At 44.1% G+C, this 20400-nt stretch overlaps 1 protein-coding gene across 3 annotated transcripts in view; it reads left to right on the top strand.

The window, feature by feature from the left end:
• The window catches only part of RASGEF1C (RasGEF domain family member 1C), a 207829-nt gene that overhangs the window by 106790 nt on the left and 80639 nt on the right, over window positions 1-20400 (top strand). For all 3 annotated transcript variants that reach the window (XM_069077816.1, XM_069077817.1, XM_069077815.1), the window contains 3 exons: window positions 11921-12097; window positions 15233-15355; window positions 18313-18450. In XM_069077816.1, coding sequence (XP_068933917.1) covers window positions 11927-12097; window positions 15233-15355; window positions 18313-18450 — 432 coding nt within the window. In that variant the 5' untranslated portion in view covers window positions 11921-11926. The remainder of the gene's footprint in view (window positions 1-11920; window positions 12098-15232; window positions 15356-18312; window positions 18451-20400) is intronic.

Genomic DNA, 20400 nt, shown 5'->3' with positions numbered 1-20400 from the left:
AGAAATATTTTACCATTCCTTCCTTCCCTCCCTTCCTTCCTTCCTTCTTTCCTTCCTTCCTTCCTTCCTTCCTTCCTTCCTTCCTTCCTTCCTTCCTTCCTTCCTTTTTGAAACTTGGATACTGTGGATATGTTTTGCATGTATAATGGGGTTCATACTTCTTGCCTTCTCAATGGATGGGGGTAGGGCCATGTGGAAATTGAGCAAACCACACTAAATCTATCTAGTGACTCAATTCTGAATCTAGCTCAGTTCTTTTTCATTCAGTTGTGGGTCTAGTACAATTTCTGTTTATGAGAAAATTTTATTCAATTATGGGAATTATGAGAAAACTTTATTGCATTGTTTGAACCTAGCCTTCTGTGACTGGAAAGCTGGACCATCTCTACCTGTTGCTTAGAGACCCTTATCTAAGGACCTAGGTTATGCTGACCAGAAACCTAGTCAGATCTGAAGATTGATACAAAGAGTTTTCTCATAATTATGCATCTCAAGTGACTCATATGTCTTATCTGAAAACTAGCCCCATGCTGGTCAATCAGTTATTGTTTCTATGTTCCTTTGATTGAATACAGCCACTTGGAGAAGGGAAGAATGGGACACCTCTTTATTTGAATTCAGGAAATTGCACCTGTTCACTCTCTCCTTCCCAACTTGGAAAGTCCCTAATTTTTTCTCCAATTAGAAATCAGATTACCTAATTTTGTATTCTGGTTCATTGTTTTCTTTTAATTAATTGATCTTATTTGATTAATTGTTTTTTAATACATAAAAATCTGTCTCACTATGTATTCAGGGTCTTTGGACTGACTGAAGAGTTTATTGACCCATTTATCATGCCTGTTAAATTGTGTAGCTCCGATTGTTTCCTCAGTTATTATTAATTATCCACCACAGTGAAGGGAGGGAGAGAATTTGGAACCAAAAAGAAAGAAAAGAAAAGAAAGCCAGAGATTAACATTAAAAAAAAAAGTTCACAGACCCCAGGTTAAGAACTCCTGGTAGCTGAGCCCGAAGGTTGTTCCTTGGAACGCTAAACCTCCTGTGATCCCGTGACCTTTATCCTGTCCAGTATCACTATATTCTCTATTTGGGGGGAGCTCAGTGTTCAATCAGATTGTTAGACATCATTCCCAGGATGGGCATGTTGAGTTCTCTGTACTCTCCAACTTGGAAGCCCATGGTAGGAATGTCTTAAAGCTTTAAAGGCTGAGAGGTGCTAGCAAGCTGTGTCCAGCCCTGGTGCCTATTAGGAAGAAAGTACCTCCCAGCCCCCACTTGTGGCTTCTCCCTTCACCTGAATAACACTCATTCAGGGCCCACTTTCATTTCCTACTTTCCCATCAGCTTTTTCCTCTGTTCCTCCTACCAGCAATAAATGAAAACAGAAAAAAGAAATTGTGGTTTTAATCCTTATTAATTAGCTCCTTTTCAGCTTAATTTTGGGTGAACTTCATCCCTCAGTAGTTTAGTGAATTAAAGCATAAATACGGGCTGTCCCAAAAGTCTTAGTGCAGTTTTAAGCTATTAAAGCTTAAACAGACTATATTATATCTTAGAATAGAATACTATATAATAGAAGCTATAAAGCTATTAAACCTCCTAGAGGGCAGGGGGTATTTTGTTTTGTCTTTCTATCCCCAGAATTTTAGCAGTTTAATTAACAGGGCTGTTTCTGCACTAAAACTTTTGGGACATCCTATATAAATTAAAAGAAGCTTATGGCCTAAGAACCCTAAAACTGATCAGTCAAGTAACCAATCTTCTTAAGTACTTACTATGTACAGGGCTCAGTTCTGGTCACTGAGATAGGAGGGTCAGGGAATAGATGACTTCCATTAATTCCTTTTACTTATTAAATACCTGTTGAGGACTGGGCACTCTGTTAAAATTCTGGAGGTACAAAGACAAAACAAAGCAGCTCCTGCCCTCTAGGAGCTTATATTCTATGAGGGTGAAATAATATGTACACAAATAAGTAAATATCAAATGGATAGATAGTAATTTTCTCAGGCCAATGAATCCTACTGATATCAGGAGATCAGGGGACTGGGCCCCTCACCTTTAGGGGACTATAGGAGGTGAGACAAGACAGTCACATAAAATAGAAGTTTGTGGGTAAGACTTGTGTGATGCATCACAAAGGGAGCAGAACGAAGAAAACAATTTATGCGGTCATCATCATCGATCTCATAGGAGCAGTATTGAAAGATATGAAATAGAGATCAGTCTACTGAACACTCTTCACTTCTGAAGACTGACTCCAGGGTGGACCTCCCTCCTGAGGGCAAAGAGGTGGGGGCCTATAGATAGATGCATAATGAACCATACATTTTGTTAAATGTGTTGGTTCAGTTTTTAACTGTACTTTATGGCAAGAGGGGTTCTATTGGGGAATAGGAGGAAGTCATTGGCAAGTTATAGTTGTTTATATAGTGTTTTTTTAAGTACATAGTGGTTTTTTTTAAGTATTGATAAAATATTTTTTTTAATTGAACAGTTTAAAGGAGTACATGCTAACCCCCTGGTAAATGAAGAAATAGCTTTAAGGAAGGGAGAGGGTTCTAGGGGCTGGGGTGGTCAGAAAATGGGCTGTGGTGGAAGCAAGATTAAGTTAAGCCTGGGAGGAAGAGTAGGGATCATAAGGGAGGCCTGCCTAAGGAGGATTGGAGGGACATTGTTCAGTGGGAGGAGGCTGATCTGGCTGGAGCTGAGGGTCCATGTAGGGGTGTAGCAGAGAAAAGTACTGGGGAGCCTCCAAGGTTACATTCAGTGTGGTCTGTCAGTTTAAAGTCATCATGGAGGAGTGACTAGGTCAATGATCTTATAATCAGGAAGACATAGGTTCAAACTCCATTAGCTATGTGACCCTGGGCAAATTATTCAACATCTCTGTGAAATGAGGATCTTGGATTCTGTGACCTATAAGACCCCTTCCAGCTCTAAATCTCTAATCCTATGTTCCCAGGAAATTTTCAAATCCATTCAGGGTTGCAATAAAAGGGCCAGACCTGGAGTCAAGTAGACCTGAGCTCAAATCTTGCCTCAGATACTTAACTAGCTGTGAGACACTAGGCAAGTCACTGAACCTCAGAGTTCTGTAAAAGGGGATAATAAAAGCACCTCCCCCCAAGGTTGTTGTGAGAGGATAAACTGAAATATTTGTAAAGTGCTTTGGCAGCCTTAAAGCATTATATAAATTTTTATATAATTAATTGAATGGGACTGGAGATACTTTGAGACACTGGGCTCGAGGCCCGCAGAGCAGACTTGGAATTTGCCAGTGTCCTTTCTGGGTCCCAGGCCATTACTCAGGCCAGCTGGGATAAACATATGTCTTCTAGCACCCCTTCTAATGATGGGTTGTGTGGCAGTGCATGGAGCCCTGGATTCCAGGAGCCCAGGCTCTGCCTTTATTTTCCTGTGTGATTCACTGAAGCAAATCTCTCCCCCTCTGAACTCTCAGATTACTTCCAGGCAGAGGGAGGAGGTTTTGTGCTGGGGGAGGGTTCCCTACTTCCTCTAGGCCCTCAGGCTTTCAAATGGATTGCCCCCATTGCACAGTCTGAGGTGGAGGTTTAATGTGTCTGGGGTGCTAACATTTGGTTTGTTAAGACACAGAATCTTGATGTGGTAACACTTATGTCAGCCCCAAAGACATTTGCTTTTTTTTTTAAACCCTCTTTCTATTTTATTTTAAAATCTAAAACTACAAAGACAACAACGATCACACTCAGAATAAAGTACAAAGCGAAAGAAAGAAAGAGCAATTATCGGTTCTACGAGGTTTATCCTCAGGTACCTAGCCATTCCCACTGCCCCACGGTGGGGTACCCAGTGGGCTTAAACAATGATCATACAAATCCAGCTCTGCAAAAACGACTTGGGCAAATTCAGAATCTTGCTGCATGGGGTCTTTCTGTGCCCCTCCCTTCTTCCTCATCTCTTCCCTCCTAGTCACTCAACCCTAATCTACAGCCCCAGCTACCTAGAAAAACTAACAGGGTTGAGATGTTTCCATGGTACGCACATAGCTCAGATGACAAATGCTGGTTTCCCCAATTGGGGAACAGGATGGGGGCACAGGAATGCAGGGAGGGGAGACTAGCCTGGGGCTCCTCCTGCTAAAAAAACACCGTTCTGTGCTCTTCAGCAAAGTCACAGCTCAAGGACAGCTGCTCCTCGTTCTTTTTTTTTTTTTTTTTTTTTTTGCTTTTTTGGGGGGGAAAAGACAGGGCAATTTGGGGTTAAGTGACTTGCCCAAGGTCACTTGGCTAGTTTTGTGTTGTGTCTGAGGTCAAATTTGAACTCAGGTCCTCCTGACTCCAGGACCTCTATTCACTGTGCCACCTATTCACTGTGCCACCTAGCCACCCCCAGCTGCTCCTCATTCCCGAGCTTCCATCTCATCCTCTTCCTCTATCTTCCTCCTCCTCTCCTCTTCCTCCTTCATTCTCCATCCATCCTTTCCACTCTCTTCTTCTTTCTCTATCCATCTTTTCACCCTCTTCCATCCTTCTTTTCCATTCTCTTCCCTCTCATCCTTCTCCTCTTCCATCCATTTTTCCATCCTCCATACTCTTCTTTCTCCTCCCCTCTCCTCTTCCTCTGTCTTTTTCCTCCTCCCATCAGAAGACCTTTACATCAATGTTGTCCTGCAGCCTAGCTTTCCCCATCCTCACCCCTCTCCCAACACAAAAATTCTGTAGATCCAGGATCACTCATTCCTTTAGAGCCTAGATTTAGTGTTGGACAGGACCTCAGAGGCCATCCAAATCCAACCCCCCTCATTTTAAAGATAAGGAAACTTAAGCCCAGAGAGGTTCAGTAATTTACCCAGGGTCACAAAGCTAGTAAACATCTAAGATGGGCTTTAAATTGGTCTTCCCAACCTCAAGTTCAGTGGTCCATCTACTATTTCATGCTGCTTTTCAATGGACTTGAACAAGGAATTCATTGAAGCTAGCAACTTTAGCAGATCTCAGGGTTTTTTTGCTTTTGGGTTTTTTTTTTGGAGGGAGGACAGCAAGGCAATTGGGGTTAAGTGATTTGCCAAGGTCACACAGCTAGTAAATGTCAAGTTTTTGAGGTCGGATATGTTTTAGTCTTTAAAGAAACCTAATGTGATGGGATTCAATGAGAATACCACTGACATATGGGGTCCTTAGAAGTCAGAAGTTCATTGAGTAGATGAGGAAATAGAGGCTCAGAAAAGGATCTTTTCTAGATCCCTCTCCAGGTGGAAGGAAGACTGGTGTAGTGGAAAGAATGCTGGACTTAGGGTCAAGTGATCTGTATTCAAACCCTAGCTCTAACATGTTAGCTGTGTAACTTTGGGCAAGTCATACCCACTGAGCCTGCTTATTTACCTGTGCAAGGGAGATGGTGAAACTTGCACTGAGGTGATTGTGAGGAAAGTTCTTTGCAAATCTTAACATGTTATATGAGCATGAGGTGTAAAGTGACTTTCCCAAGGTCATACAGCAAGTGTCTGGCAGAGCTGGCTGGGCCTGGAAACAAGGTGTCCTGCCCTCGGCTCTAGCACCCTCTCCCCTGTACCATAATTTCTTCTCCCCAGCACAAAGTGGCCATCAGTGTGAATAACTCGCTTCCCAGAGCAAGAGACTCTGGGAAAGTCTACTGCATCACAGGAAATCACGTAATATTCAAACGTCAAGGTTGGGCCTATCTTCCAGGAGGGCCTGAGGAAGAAAGTGGAGCCCAGAAGTAGAGGTGTTTATGCTAAAAGAGGGTTCTGGGTTGCATTTTCACATACTGTGACCCACATGTCAACATTGGTGTTTCTGAGTACCTCCTGATAGGAGGCCGTCAGATGCCAGGAAATCAGAATGATGAGCCAGTGTTCAAGAGGGACCACAGTTAGTTATGCTGCCTTTACAGTCCCCAGATGTAGCTGGGGAGAGAATGACACCTTCATGATTAAAGTGACAGACTTGGAGTGAGGGAGATGGGTTTGAATCCCACCTCACATGTGGGCTGTGTGGCCTCAAGTAAGCTGAATAACTTTTCTGAGCCTCGGTTTCTATATCTGTATATTTTAAATGGATCTTTATTTAACTTATTTAACTTTATTTAACTTATCATCCAGAGTTGAGAGTAGCAAATGAAGTAATGCTTGTAAAGCACTTTGAAGATGTTGAAGTACAAAACTATAAAAACGTTGCTATTGTTGTTGAGTCATAATTTCAGTCGTTTCCTACTCTTCATGACTCCATTTGAGACTTTGTAGGCAAAGATACTGGAATGGTTTGCCATTTCCTTCTCCAGCTCATTTTACAGATGAGGAAACTGAGGCAAACAGGGTAAAGTGACCTGCCTAGGGTCACACAGCTGATAAGTATCTGAGGTCAAATTTTTAACTCAAGAAGAGAAGGGAGTCTTCCTGAGTCCAGGTCTGGAGCTCTGTGCACTATGGCGCCACCTAGCTATAATTTTGCCATTATTCCCTATTTATTGCTATTCTGTTTGCAAAACATCTCTTGGTCTGTGCACTCCTTTGAGCCTCACACTGTTCCCTGTGAAGGAGCCAGAATGGGGATTATTGTCTCCATGTTTGAATGCTCAAGTCCTGTAACAATTCATTGACAGAGGCACAGAGCACTGGATTTGGAGTTGAGAAAAACTGGGTTCAAAGTCTGCCTTAGACACTTAGTGGCTTTGTGATCCTAAGTAAGTCATGTAACCTGTCTGGGCCTTAGTTTTCTTATCTGTAAAAAGAGAGGGTTGGGCTCAATGACCTCTAAGGCCATGTCCAGCTTTAAATCTATGCTTCTGTGCTTTAATGGAAGCTCAGTCTGTTGACTCTCAGGTCCCTCTAAAAATCAACTATTTTAAAAAGTCAGTTTTCTGGAAACAGCCCCCAAGGTTTGCAGATGCCTTCCTGCAGCTGCTGCGATTGCTGCTGCAACAGAGTTTCTCACTCATCACTTGCAGCAGCAGCACCTGTCTGCACCATGCAGGGCTGGCGCCTCCTGCCTCTTGGACCCTGGCTCAGTTTGGCACCATATCAGGTGACGGGTGGTGATGGACATATACCCACTGCTCTTCCTGGTCCCCTGGGGGTATCTGGGCTCTCTATCCCTTGGTGTGTGGAACCAGATGTGTTATTTCTCCCTGGATCTATGCCCTGCCAGGTGTATGGAGATTTGCTCTCATCCCAATGCTTGTGATGGATCACCATGCCAAGGATGGCATATGAACGGGTATAAAACCCTGGCACATGTTACAGGCTTTCAAACAGGCTGCATTATCAAAAAAAAAGGCTTATTGTAAGCAGAGCAGTTTTTGGCAACCTGACCTGCTTGGGGCAGATGTGCTGCTGTTCCTTCATTGAGGCTCCAGAGAGCTGCTTGATTTCTGAGCCATCAGCTTGAGATTGTCAGGAGCCCCACCTCCCAACCCCCACCCCTGAAAAGGGAAAATAGGTCTAAGCTTCCTACAGTAGGCTTAGAACAGTTGGCCCATCAAAGCTTTCCAGGAGATAATCAAGGTAGGTTTAGAACAATTGGCCCATTGGGGTTCTCAAGATGATTCTCAAAAGTGGGGCAGTATTTGCTTTAACTCCACAAATTTCACTTTCACAATTTCATATCTATCTCCTCTGCTTCACATAAAAAAAATGGCCACTCACTCAAATTCAGATCCTTATTATCTCCCGTCTGGATTTTTTTATGGTTAAACTATCCGTGGGGCCTCCCTTCTTTTGGTAGATAGGTAGGGGACCACAGATGCAGAAAGGAGTATAATATCAGAAATATCCACTGTTTTGGTTTTGTTCAATAATTTTTCTTTGTTATGGGAAAGATGGGTGTGTGCTATTGAAGAGTGGCAAGTATCTGAAAAATACTGTGATATAAAAACAAAAGGTCTCTGAAAAATCTTTTTATAGGTACCTCTCCATTTAAGGCGATATTACATCTATTCTCTATATATTTTGTACAGACCTATTTATGTACATATTGTTTCCTCCATTAGTGTGTGTGTGTGTGTGTGTGTGTGTGTGTGTGTGTGTGTGTGTTCCCTTTGGGAAGGAGTGACAGTTTTAGTCTTGATAATTTACAAGACTTTGAATTTATGTGTATAGGGAACACAAGGGACAGGAGCCAAAACTTAGTTTCATCAGAACTTTTGGTGTCGCATTTCTAGAAAATCTTTATTCCTTTTCATCAATTCTTTGATTGTCTTTGTAGCTAGTACAATCTCCACTCTGTCCACTGAAGCCTGTGTCTTCAGGACAAGGATACTTGTGTTTGAAATAGATTGCATGGAGTCCTATACATCTCTCTCTGGTCACAGGTCTCAGGCTTCTCAATCTGTGTGTTCTTACTCTCCCAAAAGACCTGTGCCACCCACTGAGCTCCCAAAACTATAGCGTACTTGGTGTCATCCAAAGGCCACTCCTCATGAAGTTTGAAGAAATGCTAATAACTGTTGGCCTCCATCTTGGGCCCCTGCTATTGGTCACCCCTCAGAGGCAGGAGTCCCCCATGAGAATGTAGGCCTCTTAAGGTCAGAGACTGTTTTGGCTTGTTCTTTGTATCCCCAGCACTTAAAATAGTGCCTATCACATAAGTAAATACTTAATAATTGCTCATGGATTGATTGGGACATCCAGAAGGACTGGGACTGGAGCTGAGCAAAAAGATTGGGGCTGGAGAAAGAGATCTCAGAGGTGATGAATGAACCTTCCCTGAACTGAGTCATGTTTATTATTATGACTGCAACAACCGGATGTTGCTGTACCCCACTGGCTTTTGTTAGGAAAACAACATTTCCCCAATTCTGCCTGAGAGCCAGCCACTGGGCGCTTTCTGCATCTTCTCCACTCTGTATCCCTTCCTCTTCAGCTGAATGTTCTCTTGGCATGACCCTAAGCATGTTAGAGGCGGGGTGTCTGACCTCTCCAAAGCCCAATCCTCGAAGTAGGATTCTTGTTTGCCTTTGCTGTTTCTAGGTGGGGACTGAAAGACAGCAGGAGCCAGCTAATCCACCCCTCCCTCCTGGATCACTTTCCTGTGCACAGGCATGGTCAGCACCCTGGTAAAGTCCTTGGCTTTCAGGGCAGAGCATCCTGAAGGGCAGATCTCAGCAATGAGAAGGCTCTGTCTTCCTTGGAAGAGTTTTAAAGGTGCTATAGGTTGGCTGCCCACGGAGGAGATGAGATGTTGTTTTCATGTCATCTTCAGTCTAGGAAATAGCAACGGGCAACTACCCATTCTGTGTTAAAACTGGCTTAGTTCAGGGATGGCTATCCTTTGTATTTTTCAGACATTTATTTCCCCCCTCCCCCCCCAAAAAAACCAAACCAACCCTCTCTCCTTACTTATGGGGAAAAAACTCACTGCTGAGGGATGCGGGTGGAATTTTTGATAATGGTGTTTAATTAAGAGTTACACCAAGAGTATGACTCTTAACAAGAGCCCGTGCTGGCATCCAATCCAAATTGTGCAGATGCACTCACCAATGGGGTCCCCATAGTGAGTAATTGCTGTATTCAGGGGCGGCTCGGATGCTGCCTAGGAAATAAAGGACCACCACCCCTTCCTGCTTGTTCCTTCTAGCCCTCGGCCTCACATCTTGTTACCATGGAGATAATCCTCCCAAAGATGACAACCAAGCAGTGAATGGGGAAGGAATTCGAATGTGCCCTGGTGCAAAAAATGACCAAATGTGAGTCTTTAAGTATGTGAAGAAGGATTCTCGATCATCATTTGCGGGAACCATCACCAACCTTTTCTTTTGCTCACTCCATTTTTCTATTTGTTCAGTAGTCATGGAGGCGCCCCAGCTGTGCAGGGCCCTATCCTGGTTGCTTTGGGGGAGAGAGATGCATGAGACCTTGGCTCTGTCCCTTAGTCTAAATGGAGAGGTATGTGAGTGAGTGTGAGTGTGTGTGAGTGAGTGAGAGAGAGAGAGAGAGAGAGAGAGTGTGTGTGTGTGTGTGTGTGTGTGTGTGTGTGTGAGGGTTAAGGCATGGTCACAAATACAAGTCAAACTGTGGCAAGAGAGGTACAGAGTGTTCTCTGGGGGCTTCAAAGGAAGGGGAGATCTAATGTAGTGGAGAAATGGGTAAGGGAAGGTGAGAAATTCTTTCCAACAGCAGAGGATCCAGTTAAGCTCCTACTGTGTGCTAGATACTGCGCTGGGCACTAGAGGATACAGAGACAAAAACGAATGCAGTCCCTGTCCTCAAGGGCCTAATGGTACCAACCCTTGGTGCAGGGAAGGGAAGGGAGTGACCTGGACCTCTTAAGCTCTGGGGAGGGACCAAAGTGGCTGTGGTCAGTTTAGAGAGATCATCTAGGTATTGCTTCCAATGGATTGATCAATGGTGATCGACCTGCTGAGGAACCCTGCCGTGGGGAATGTGATTCATTGTAGAGTAGATATTTATTTGTGCTAGAGCCTGTGTTAGAGTTAGAGGGAAGGAAGGGAGGGAGGGGGGAAGGGAGGAAGGAAGGAAGAAAAGAAAATGAAATATAGAGAGAAAGAAAGAAAGAAATAGACAGAAAGATGTCCTTGGGCATAGAACTTGAGGTTGAGAGCCACTTCTTTTTCATTTGTTGGGGAAGGGTCTGGTAAATAAAATGGAGAGCTAAATCACAGGCTATTATATATGAATGGCAGGCAGTTTTCACTGGCTAGTGCATGGGATGGGGGGGCGGTGAGGACAGAAGATTGGCCTTAGGTAGGTAGAATGTGGATGATCATGAATGCCAAGCAGAAGAATTTGGATTGTTAAACTCTGTGTGTGTGTTGAGCAGGGTGGGAAGGGATGGAAGGATTTTGAGCAGAGGGGGAGGGGGACATGATCAGAACAGAGAAGGTAGAGTTCAACCAAGGTCAAGATCAGTATGGGTTGGACTAGTTGGAGAAGACAGGTATGAAACTTTCCACATATGAAACTTTCCACCTAACTAGGTTGTGTCAGGGCAAGGAAGCATTCCCAGCAGCTTCTTTCTTGGGGCAATATTTAAAATCGTCAGGAAACACATCAAATTTCTTACTGTCTTAGGGAGGAAGTAAGAGAAGGAGAGAAGGGAAAAAAATTTGAAATTCAAAATTTTATTTAAAAATGAATGTTAAAAATTGTTTTACATGTAATTGGAAAAAATAAAATACTATTTAAAAGACAAAACAAATCATCAGATGAGTTCCCATGAGCACACTCATTCTGTCTTATTTCCTTAATGTTTTCCTTTGCAGTTACTGTATGGGAAATGGACCTGTGGTTAATCGTAGATCTGTGTTTGCAAGAATAGATTCAAAACTGAAAACAGGTACTGTGTGAGATAATAATAGCCTAGCAGCTTCCCAAACTACCTGTTCATCTTCTCCCCTTCAAATATGTTTTGGGCTACTACTGCCCTATGGAAAGTAGCGTGGTATAACAAACCAAGTGAATGCAGTTGCAGCTGCAAAGATCCGAGTGTGAATCTTTGCTCAGGTGCTTATGAGATGTGTGACCTTTGATGAGTCATTTAACTCCTTTCAACCTCAATTTCCTCATCTATAAAATGGGCATAATAATAGCACCTACATCACAGGGTTGTTTGAAGATCAAGTTAAATCATATGTGTGTTATGCTTTTGCTTGTCATTCTTCAGTCATGTCTGACTCTTTGTAATCCCATTTGGGGTTTTCTTGGCAAAGATATGGGAGTGGTTTGCCATTTCCTTCTCCAACTTGTTTTACAGATGAGGAAACTGAGGCAAATAGGGTAAGTGGCTTGACCAGGATCACATGGTTAGTGTCTGAGGTCAAATTTGAACTCAGGCCCAGCACTCTGTCCATGGCACAAACCTTAAAATGCTTTATCGATTTGAGTTTTTCTTGTTGATGCTGCTGTTGTCTCAGAGCCCACCTTCTAACGCATCACGCATCTCCCTTGGCGTTTCAGGAAGGTATGCCCCAGACGCTAAGTACCACAAGCATGGTGACTCCCTGTGGCTTCAGCCCCCACCTTCATTCATCTGGGGAGCAAGGAGGACTGATCTTTCAGGATGGAAACCTGAGCTCAGCGTCGCTCGATGCTTTGATCCAGCACCTCATCCCTACCACAGACTACTACCCAGAAGTGAGTGCTCAGCTGGGCAGGAAGTGTGATGACAGGCACATGTGTATGCACCGAGACCTGGCATGTGAGGAAGTGGGAAAAAGATTTTGCAATGACTGTACCAGAGTTAGAGTATGGAAGGAGAGGTAGGGAGTGCCACACAGGCTCCTCAACTGTGGCACATGGTGGGGACTGCTTTTTTTGTGCAACAAAAAGGGAGCATTTACTTCCTAGGGCAGCGAACCCTTGAGTATTGTATATTGGACACCTGGATAATAGGATCCAACATCTTATGTTTAGAGCTGGAAAGGAACTCAAACAAGTAGTCCGATCCCCTCTTTTTACAGACAAGGAAACTGAGTCCCAAGGAGGTTAAGTGATTTGCTCTGGATCACACAGGTAATAAAGCATCAGAAAAGGCATCAGGGCCTGGATAAGCCCCAAGTTAACTTCATTCTTGTAACTATTATGCTTATCTAGAAGGTGTGTGTGTTGGGGGGGGGGAGTACATGCACAAGTATATGTGTGTGTTGAGATTTAATACCAGTGAACTAGCTGATTCAAAAAGATCACCATTAACCACTCATTGTTTCCCTGGGAATAACTATAATTAATAATGATAAATTATATTTATATAGTACTTTACAGTTAGAAAGTACTTAATATAAGTTCATTATAATTAATATGTAATTAATTACATATAATTAACATAAATTATCTCATTTTAGGCAAATGAGTAGACTGAGGCTCAGAGCGGTTAAGTAACTTGACCAATATCACACAACTAGTTAGTATCAGAGGCAGAAGCTGAAATTGGATGTTCCTGACTCCAATCAGGCACCCAATCCACTATGCCAAGTAAAGTGTTGTTTTATTCATATCTGACTCTTCACGACCCTCTTTGGGGTTTTTCTCGGCAAAGATACAGGAGTGTTTTGCCATTTCCTTCTCCAGCTCATTTTACAGATGAGGAAACTGAGGCAAACAGGGTTAAATGACTTGCCCAGGATCACACAGCTAATAAGTATCTGAGGCCATATTTCAATTCAGGAATATGAATTTTCCTGACTCCAGGCCTGGCACGCTAACCATTGAGCCACCTAGATGCCCAGTAAAGTGATATGCTTGGGAAAATAGTAAATGGCCCCCTGTGGGGCCTCATGCAAGTCCCTTAACTTCTCTTGTTCTCATCTAAGGATTAAAAGTGTTGGATTAGATGGCTCTCTTGGGTCCATTACAAATCTAAAGTTAATGAATTCTATACTCATATCTGTCTTACCTTTTGAATGAACATGGGGGCTGAAGTTACAGCAAAGAGGGTTAGCCATGGCAGGTAGCATGACAGTGAATAACGTCTAGGACTTGGAAACAGGAAGGCCCAGGTTCAAATCCTTCCTGGCCACTTGCTAGCTTTGTGGCCTTGGGTGAATCACTTAACTTCTCTTGCTTCAGTCTCCTCATCTGTAAAAAGAGGAGGTCATACATAATGGTGTCCAAGGTCCCTTCCAACCCCATGTCTCTGAGCCTGTGCTTTTAGTCAATGTAAAGCTGCAGAGGACACAGTAGACAGTGTAGACGGTGACATTTGGGGTGCTTCTGGAGTTTCTACATCAGCTTTCCCCCAGCAGTTTCATCAATGGAAAATAAGTGTGTGCAAACTCATTCTAATCCTAGAGTCTGTTCGGGGGTGTCACCTAAACCAGTAGCTATAGGATCATCCTCTCCAAGTAGGAGGGAAAGTGAGGGTTTGGAGACTAGGGCAAGAAATCTCAGTAAAAAATAAAAATCAGCCCATTTTAATAATAAACAAGAAGGACTAGGAAAACCTACCTAGCTCTGTAGTCTAGACTCTAAAACCACCCAGCATAGTGCTTGAAAATTCTCACTTGGGCCAAACAGGCACATCTGGGCAGTGTTCTGCCCATAAGATCTTATGAATGAAAATATTTTTGCATCCCTTGGCTCTTTAGAAAAGAGTGGTCTCTCTGTGATGTAGCTAGAACATATATTGGTATCTCCATTTTGTAGATGAGGAAACTGAGGGACCTTAGAGGGGGAAGTATCATAAATTCAGTCAACCAAAATGTGTTTACTTAGCATTTACTATGTGCTGGGCTCTATGCTAAGTGCTGGGCATGCAAAGAAGTATCAGAATAGTCTCTGCCCTCATAGGACCTCATGTTATAACAGGAGAGGGGACAATATGTAAATACATGATAGATACAAACTCAGTAGAGTGGAGGTGATCTGGCAGGGGAAGGTACTAGCAGCTGAGGGAACCAGGAAATGCCTCCTACGTGAAGTAGGATTTTAGCTAAGACTTGAAGGATTCTAGGGCAGCCAAGGCAGAGATGAAGAGCTGGAAAGGACCTCAGGTTATCTAGTCCAGTGCTTCTTGAACTGTGGGTCATGACCCCATAGGGGGTCACAAAAATTTTGGCAACACTGGTTTTTTGATCACACAATGATAAAAAAAATTAGTTAAAAATCAAACGAGTAATGAATCTAAGGTGTTTCTGGCAGCATTTTCCCATGTTGTATCAACTTCACTGCAGCCTTGGTTCTAAACACAAAACATGTGCCCTTTGCACCGTGCATGCCCCTGGGCCAAGCAATGCTTCAGAAACATGAAAAGAGGTCGAGTGGAAAAAGTTTAAGAAGCCCTGATTAGTCTACCCTCTTCATTTTAAAGATGAAAAAACTAATGTCCAAGATGGTTAAATTACCTTTTTCTGGTTATACAGGTAGTAAGTGGCAAAGTCAAAATTTGAACCCAGCTCCTCTAACATCAAATTCAGTGCTTATCTTGGGTCACAGAGTGAATCAGTAGAAGAACTCAGAGGAGAATCCAGGTCATCTCGTTACCAGACTGGTGCTCTCTCCCCTGCACTGCATTGTGGGAATCCTGTGGGGGTGTGGTGCTTAGCTTTGTAGGGAAGAAAAAGCAAGAAGTAGAGTGTCTTGGCCAACTCGACCATGGTGGGGTAGATGGAGGAGAATCTAGGCATCCCTCACTCTGGTCTTCTATTGGCAGAAGGGAGCAGAGCTGAAGAAATAAGGGGAATCAAGAGAAGGGAGAAGTAAAGGTAGAAAATAAATCTTCCCCTTCCCAAGTGAGTGGCCTGCCTGTGACTGTGCCTTTCTGACCCTCCCCAGAAAGCCTACATCTTTACCTTTCTGCTGAGCTCCAGACTCTTCATCGAGCCCCATGAGCTCTTGGCCCGAGTCTGTCACCAATGCATTGAACAGCAGAGGCTGGATGAACCCGTGCTGGACAAGGTAAGCTGGTTTGGGGGCTAGCCTGGGCAAACTCCGGAGGCCCTTGAGGCTAGGATGGGGGCCTTTACTACACATGAGTTAGAGCAGCAGGATGCCTCTAATTTATTCTCTCTTTCAAGTAGGATGGATTAAAATTCTCAGAACCAGGACACTGGATGGGACCGAAGGGCCCTCTAGTTAAGTCCACAAAAACCAGCAGGGGATTCTTCCTCCTGGCTCCAGGTGCTTTAGTTCCTGAGGAGGGGGCTCTCCTGGCCCAGAGTGGCTGGCTAATGCTCCCTTCCCCCTCCTTCCTCTCCAAGCTGGTTTCCATCAGGGTGAGATATAGGCTCACTCCACCTGACCCCAAAAGGCTAGACTAGGAACAGTGAATCAGAGGTCCAGAGAAACAGATACCGTTTCAATCAAAGGAAGAATTTCCCAAGCTATACTAAAGTAGAATAAGCTGTATGTCAGAAGACAACGAATACTTTTAAACTGGGTGGCTACTTGTTGGGAATCACAGAATCCTAGAATGTTTTAGCTTGAAGGGATCTCCTTAGCTCTCTTGTCCAGTTCCTACTTTCTTAAAAACCTTCTCAACAACACCCCCAGGAAGGCTTGAGCTGTGCCTTGAAGCCAGACCTCCAGCCACGGGGAGCCTGCAGCTTCCCCAAGCATCCCACTCCAATTGGGGCAGGGCTCATTTTTACCGCTAACACCACACTTCTATTGTTCCTTTTGGTCACTTCGGCCCTCTGCTCCTGGCTCTGCCTTCTAGGGCCATGCAGAAACAGGCTAATGGCTCTTTCATTAATGGCCTGCCACCTTCTTGAAGGACCATTATCAAGTCTACTCTGAGACTTCCTCTCTCCAGCCTAAATGTCCCCACTTCCTTCAGATGATTCTAATATAACATAGAGCCAAGGCCCTTTACCTCCTGGCTGCCCTTTTCTGAATGCTATCAGTGTTCTTTTAAATCTGTTATCCCCCAGAACTGGACACAGGTCTCCTGATGCAATGAGACAGAGTACAGGATAACTATCACTTTCCTACACTCAGAGGATCTTTCTCTCAATGAGAACCACATTTTGGTTCCCCCATCACACAGTTTTTTGAGCCTGCAGTCCACTAAAACCCTCAGATTTTTTTTTCATACAAACTGCTGCCCAGCCATGCCTCCCTCATCCTTATAAAGTTAGGCTTTTTAAAAAAATTCTGCTCAGAAATAGGCCAGATTCAATGACCTCTGAGGTTCCTCTTAACTGAGATTCTGTAATTTTATAATTGATCCTAAGCATTTGATCACAAGAGTATTTGCCCTTGTCCCTTTAATTCTTGATATGTGTGGAAGCTGAAGTCACAACCGTTTGGTTTGAATGAATCTCATTTCCAAGGTGCTGAAAACAATCTAGACACGTGTTTCCCTGCCTGCTGTTGCATCTCCTGTGAAGCCCTGGCCTGGCTTTGAAAAGGTCACTTTGGTTCTCCAAGGACCTAATTAAAGGGCTTAAATAGCCTTTTAAATAGTAGGTGAGACCAGAACACACCATGACCAACACCAGCAACAGCATGATGTGGGCCAGTGCTCCCTTCTGCTCACTCATGTGTTATCACAGGCCTGTAGAGCAGGGGGCACATTGACTGGTGCTGAAATGCCAGGAGCCCTGTATTGAAATCAGAAGAACTAGGTTTGAAGCCTGGCTCTAACACTAGCTGTGTGACCTTGGGTAAGTCACTTAAACCTTGTAGTATCTCAGGTTCCTCATTCATAAAATGGAGATAGTAATGGTAACAACAATAATGATGGTGATGAAAGGCAGTATGGCACAATGGAAAGACAGCTTTGTAGTCAGAAAGAGCTGGATGTAAGCCCTGCCTCTGCCATATAGTGGCTTTGTGATACTGGTCAAGTCATTTGCCTTGTCAGTGTGGAAGGAGTTTCCATACTGGGAGTTCCCTAGGCCAATGACCTCACAGGTCTGGACAGGTGGGGGGTGAGTAGAGAAACAAAATTAATGTTTCTATTGTATTCTAAAGTTTGCAAGATGCTTTATACATTCACTTGTTCTTTACAGAAGACCTGTGCCATTTAGATATTTCCTCCATTTTACAGATGAAATAGAGGCTGAGAAAGGTTAAATTACTTGTTTGGGGTCACAAAGAAACTAGGCATTCAAGTTGGGATTCAAACCCAGGTTTTCCTGGTTTCAAGACCAGTAGTTAACTGTTACAGAGATGAAATCACATAATGGATATAAAGCATTTGTTAAGCCCCAGTTCTTTGGTCATATCAATCAATCATCATCCTTACTTGCCCCACCTCCAGCCTTGGGGTGTCCTGGCTATGGTTTGGGGACTATCAGGAGGGACGTGAGAATGACCACTTGTTCTCTCTTCCGATGTTCCTGAGCCCAGGGAGGTCTTCAGTGCCTGGACATTTGTTTGGAATCCAGTGAAATTGTGGCCTCCCTGGCTTTGTGCAAACTCTTAGGCCCAGCTTCTGCTTCCTTTCTTCCTGGCACTGGCCCAGCCTCCTTTCCCAGCCTGTGTCTCCAGTGAGCCCAGGGAACACCACCTGCCCAGGCTCAGGGGTCCCTGTGCATAATGATCCCGTTCCCAGATTGCCTTTGTCTAGTGCACAAGGATTGGAGGACCTGCTTCAGATACCCAAGGTTTGAATCCTTCCAACTTCTCCCACCACAGAGGACTTCCCTTTAGACAGGAATAAGGCAGAGAAACAGCAATAGGTGCTCTCACCCACAGGAACATCTGGCCTCTTTGCTAGGAACCCATGGGAACTACTTGTAACCCAGCATTCACAGAGGCACCTTCTTTCAAAGTCATTTTCATGGGGGTCTGGGGCTGGGGGCTTGGGGAGAAGTGGAAGAAGGATGTGAAACAAACAGCCATGGCCTGTTTCCTTGCACAGGAGGGAGGTCTTGATTCCTATTTACCCCCTCGTGTTTATGTTTTAGGCCCGGGTCCGAAAATTTGGTCCCAAGCTCCTGCAGCTGTTGGCAGAGTGGACAGAAACGTTCCCCTATGACTTTCAGGAAGAGAAGATGGTTGGCCACCTGAAGGACATGATTGGCCGCATTGCACCCTGTGATGAGGTGAGGGAGTTGGCCGGGAGGGGTCCTCTTAATGCTCTTTCTGACTTTTATATCTCCCAGCCCCACCCTCACCAGCTGTGGTTTACTTCATCCCTACAGTCTGTCCTTATAAAAACAATTTCAGCTCAATTCAGCACCATCATATTGCAAAGAGGGGAAGGTAGGGAACTGACTTGTAATTTTATTGGTGTAAGGATCTTTTGCTGAGGAAATAGCCTTTACCAAACACATGGTCAATGTTCTATAATTGACCTTCTTAGAGAGTTACCTGTTATTTATCCAAGGTTACACAACCAGATCATCTTACTCCAAGGCCATCCCTCTATATGCTATGGAAAGCTTCTCTCTATCCCCATTTTATAGATGAAGAAACTGAAACTCAGAGAGGACATGTGACTTCCCCAAGATCTCTCTCAAGGCTATTAAGCATTAGAATCAGTACTCAAATCTGGGTTTCTTTCTGATTCCAAATCCAGAACTCTTGCCACTATCCCCACTTTCTCCGAGGGTGGTATGTTGGCTTAAGTCCTAGTGGAGATGTGAGTCTTCCTGCCCTCATGGAACTCACAGTCTGGTAAGGGAATAAGACAAAATGTGGTCGGTGCATGGGTGAGATATAGACCAACCTGTGAGGTGTGTGAGGTGAGGCTCAAGGCCAAGAAGGCCGGTTCCAGGTGGGAGGATGGAAACCAGCCAAGGCTTCATGGAAGAGGTGACATTTAAGTTAGTATCTAACAGATTTAACAGAAATGGCCTCTGTCAGTCCCACACCTGTGGGTCCTCTCATTGCCACTTTCCATACTTCCTTTTCCCTCCTTTCCTTCCATTTGGGGTCAGATTTGTTGCTTTCTCCAGCTCTAATCAACAACTGTTCTGCTGGTTAGCTCCACCTGAATGTTCTATGAGCATCTCAAATCAACACATCCAAATGGAATTCATTACCTTTCCTCTTAAGCCCAGGCCTGTCCTTAACTTCCTTGTTTCTGCTGAAGATGCCACCATCCTTCTGATCACTCAGGTTTACACCCTTGGAGTTACCCTCACCTCTTCACTCTCCCTTACATGCCCAGAGCCAATGAGTTGCCAAGTCTTGCCCATTGTACCTCCACAATATCTTTGACATTCATTCCCTTCTCTCCATCCGCACAATTGCCAGTTTAGTCCAGGGCCTGTAGCACCTCTTTCCTGGACTATTGCAGTAGCCTACCACTTGGTCTTCTCATCATCCAATATCTCCACTCTAGGGGTGGCCAGGTGGCTCAGCGAGTAAGAGCACTGGCCCCAGTGTCAGGATGACCTGGGGGATCAAATCTGGGCTCAGACACTTAGCACCACACCCAGAAATAACTGGCCATGTAACCTTGAGCAAGTTACTTAACCCTGATTGCTTTAAAAAAAATATATGTCTCCACTCTACAATCCATCTTCTACTCAGCAGCCAAATGGATATTGCTAAAGCATGGGCCTGAGCATGTTACTCCCCTGCTCAAGAAGCTCCTATCACTCCCTATTGCCTCTGAGATGAAATACAAACTCCTCTGTTTGACTAAGCCCTTCCTGAACTGGCTCCAACTTCTCTTTCCAGGATGATCACAGATTATTCTACTTGCTTTGGTGCAGAATATTAGATCTCTTGCTTCCATGCCTTTGTAAAACCTATCCCCACTTTCTCTCTGCTTGCCATTACCTTTTGGAATTCATAGCTTCCTCCAAGATCCAAGTCAAAGTCTGCCTCTTTGAAGATGCCTTTCCTGTTTCCCCTAGTTGTTAGGGCTCCTCACTCCCACAAAATACTCTGTGTATATTTTGTTTTATTTATCAATGTATAAAACAGCTAGGTGGCACAGTGAATGGAGTCAGGAGGACCTGAATTCAAATCCAGCCTCAGACACTAGCTGTGTGACCTTGGACAAATCACTTCACCCTGTTGGCCTCAGTTTCCTCATCTAT

This window comes from Petaurus breviceps, unplaced genomic scaffold, assembly GCF_028583685.1.
Source record: "Petaurus breviceps papuanus isolate PSGF00001 unplaced genomic scaffold, PetGlider_PUasm1.0 90994, whole genome shotgun sequence".
NCBI lineage: Eukaryota > Metazoa > Chordata > Mammalia > Diprotodontia > Petauridae > Petaurus > Petaurus breviceps.
This window is presented reverse-complemented; position numbering and strand designations above follow the sequence as displayed.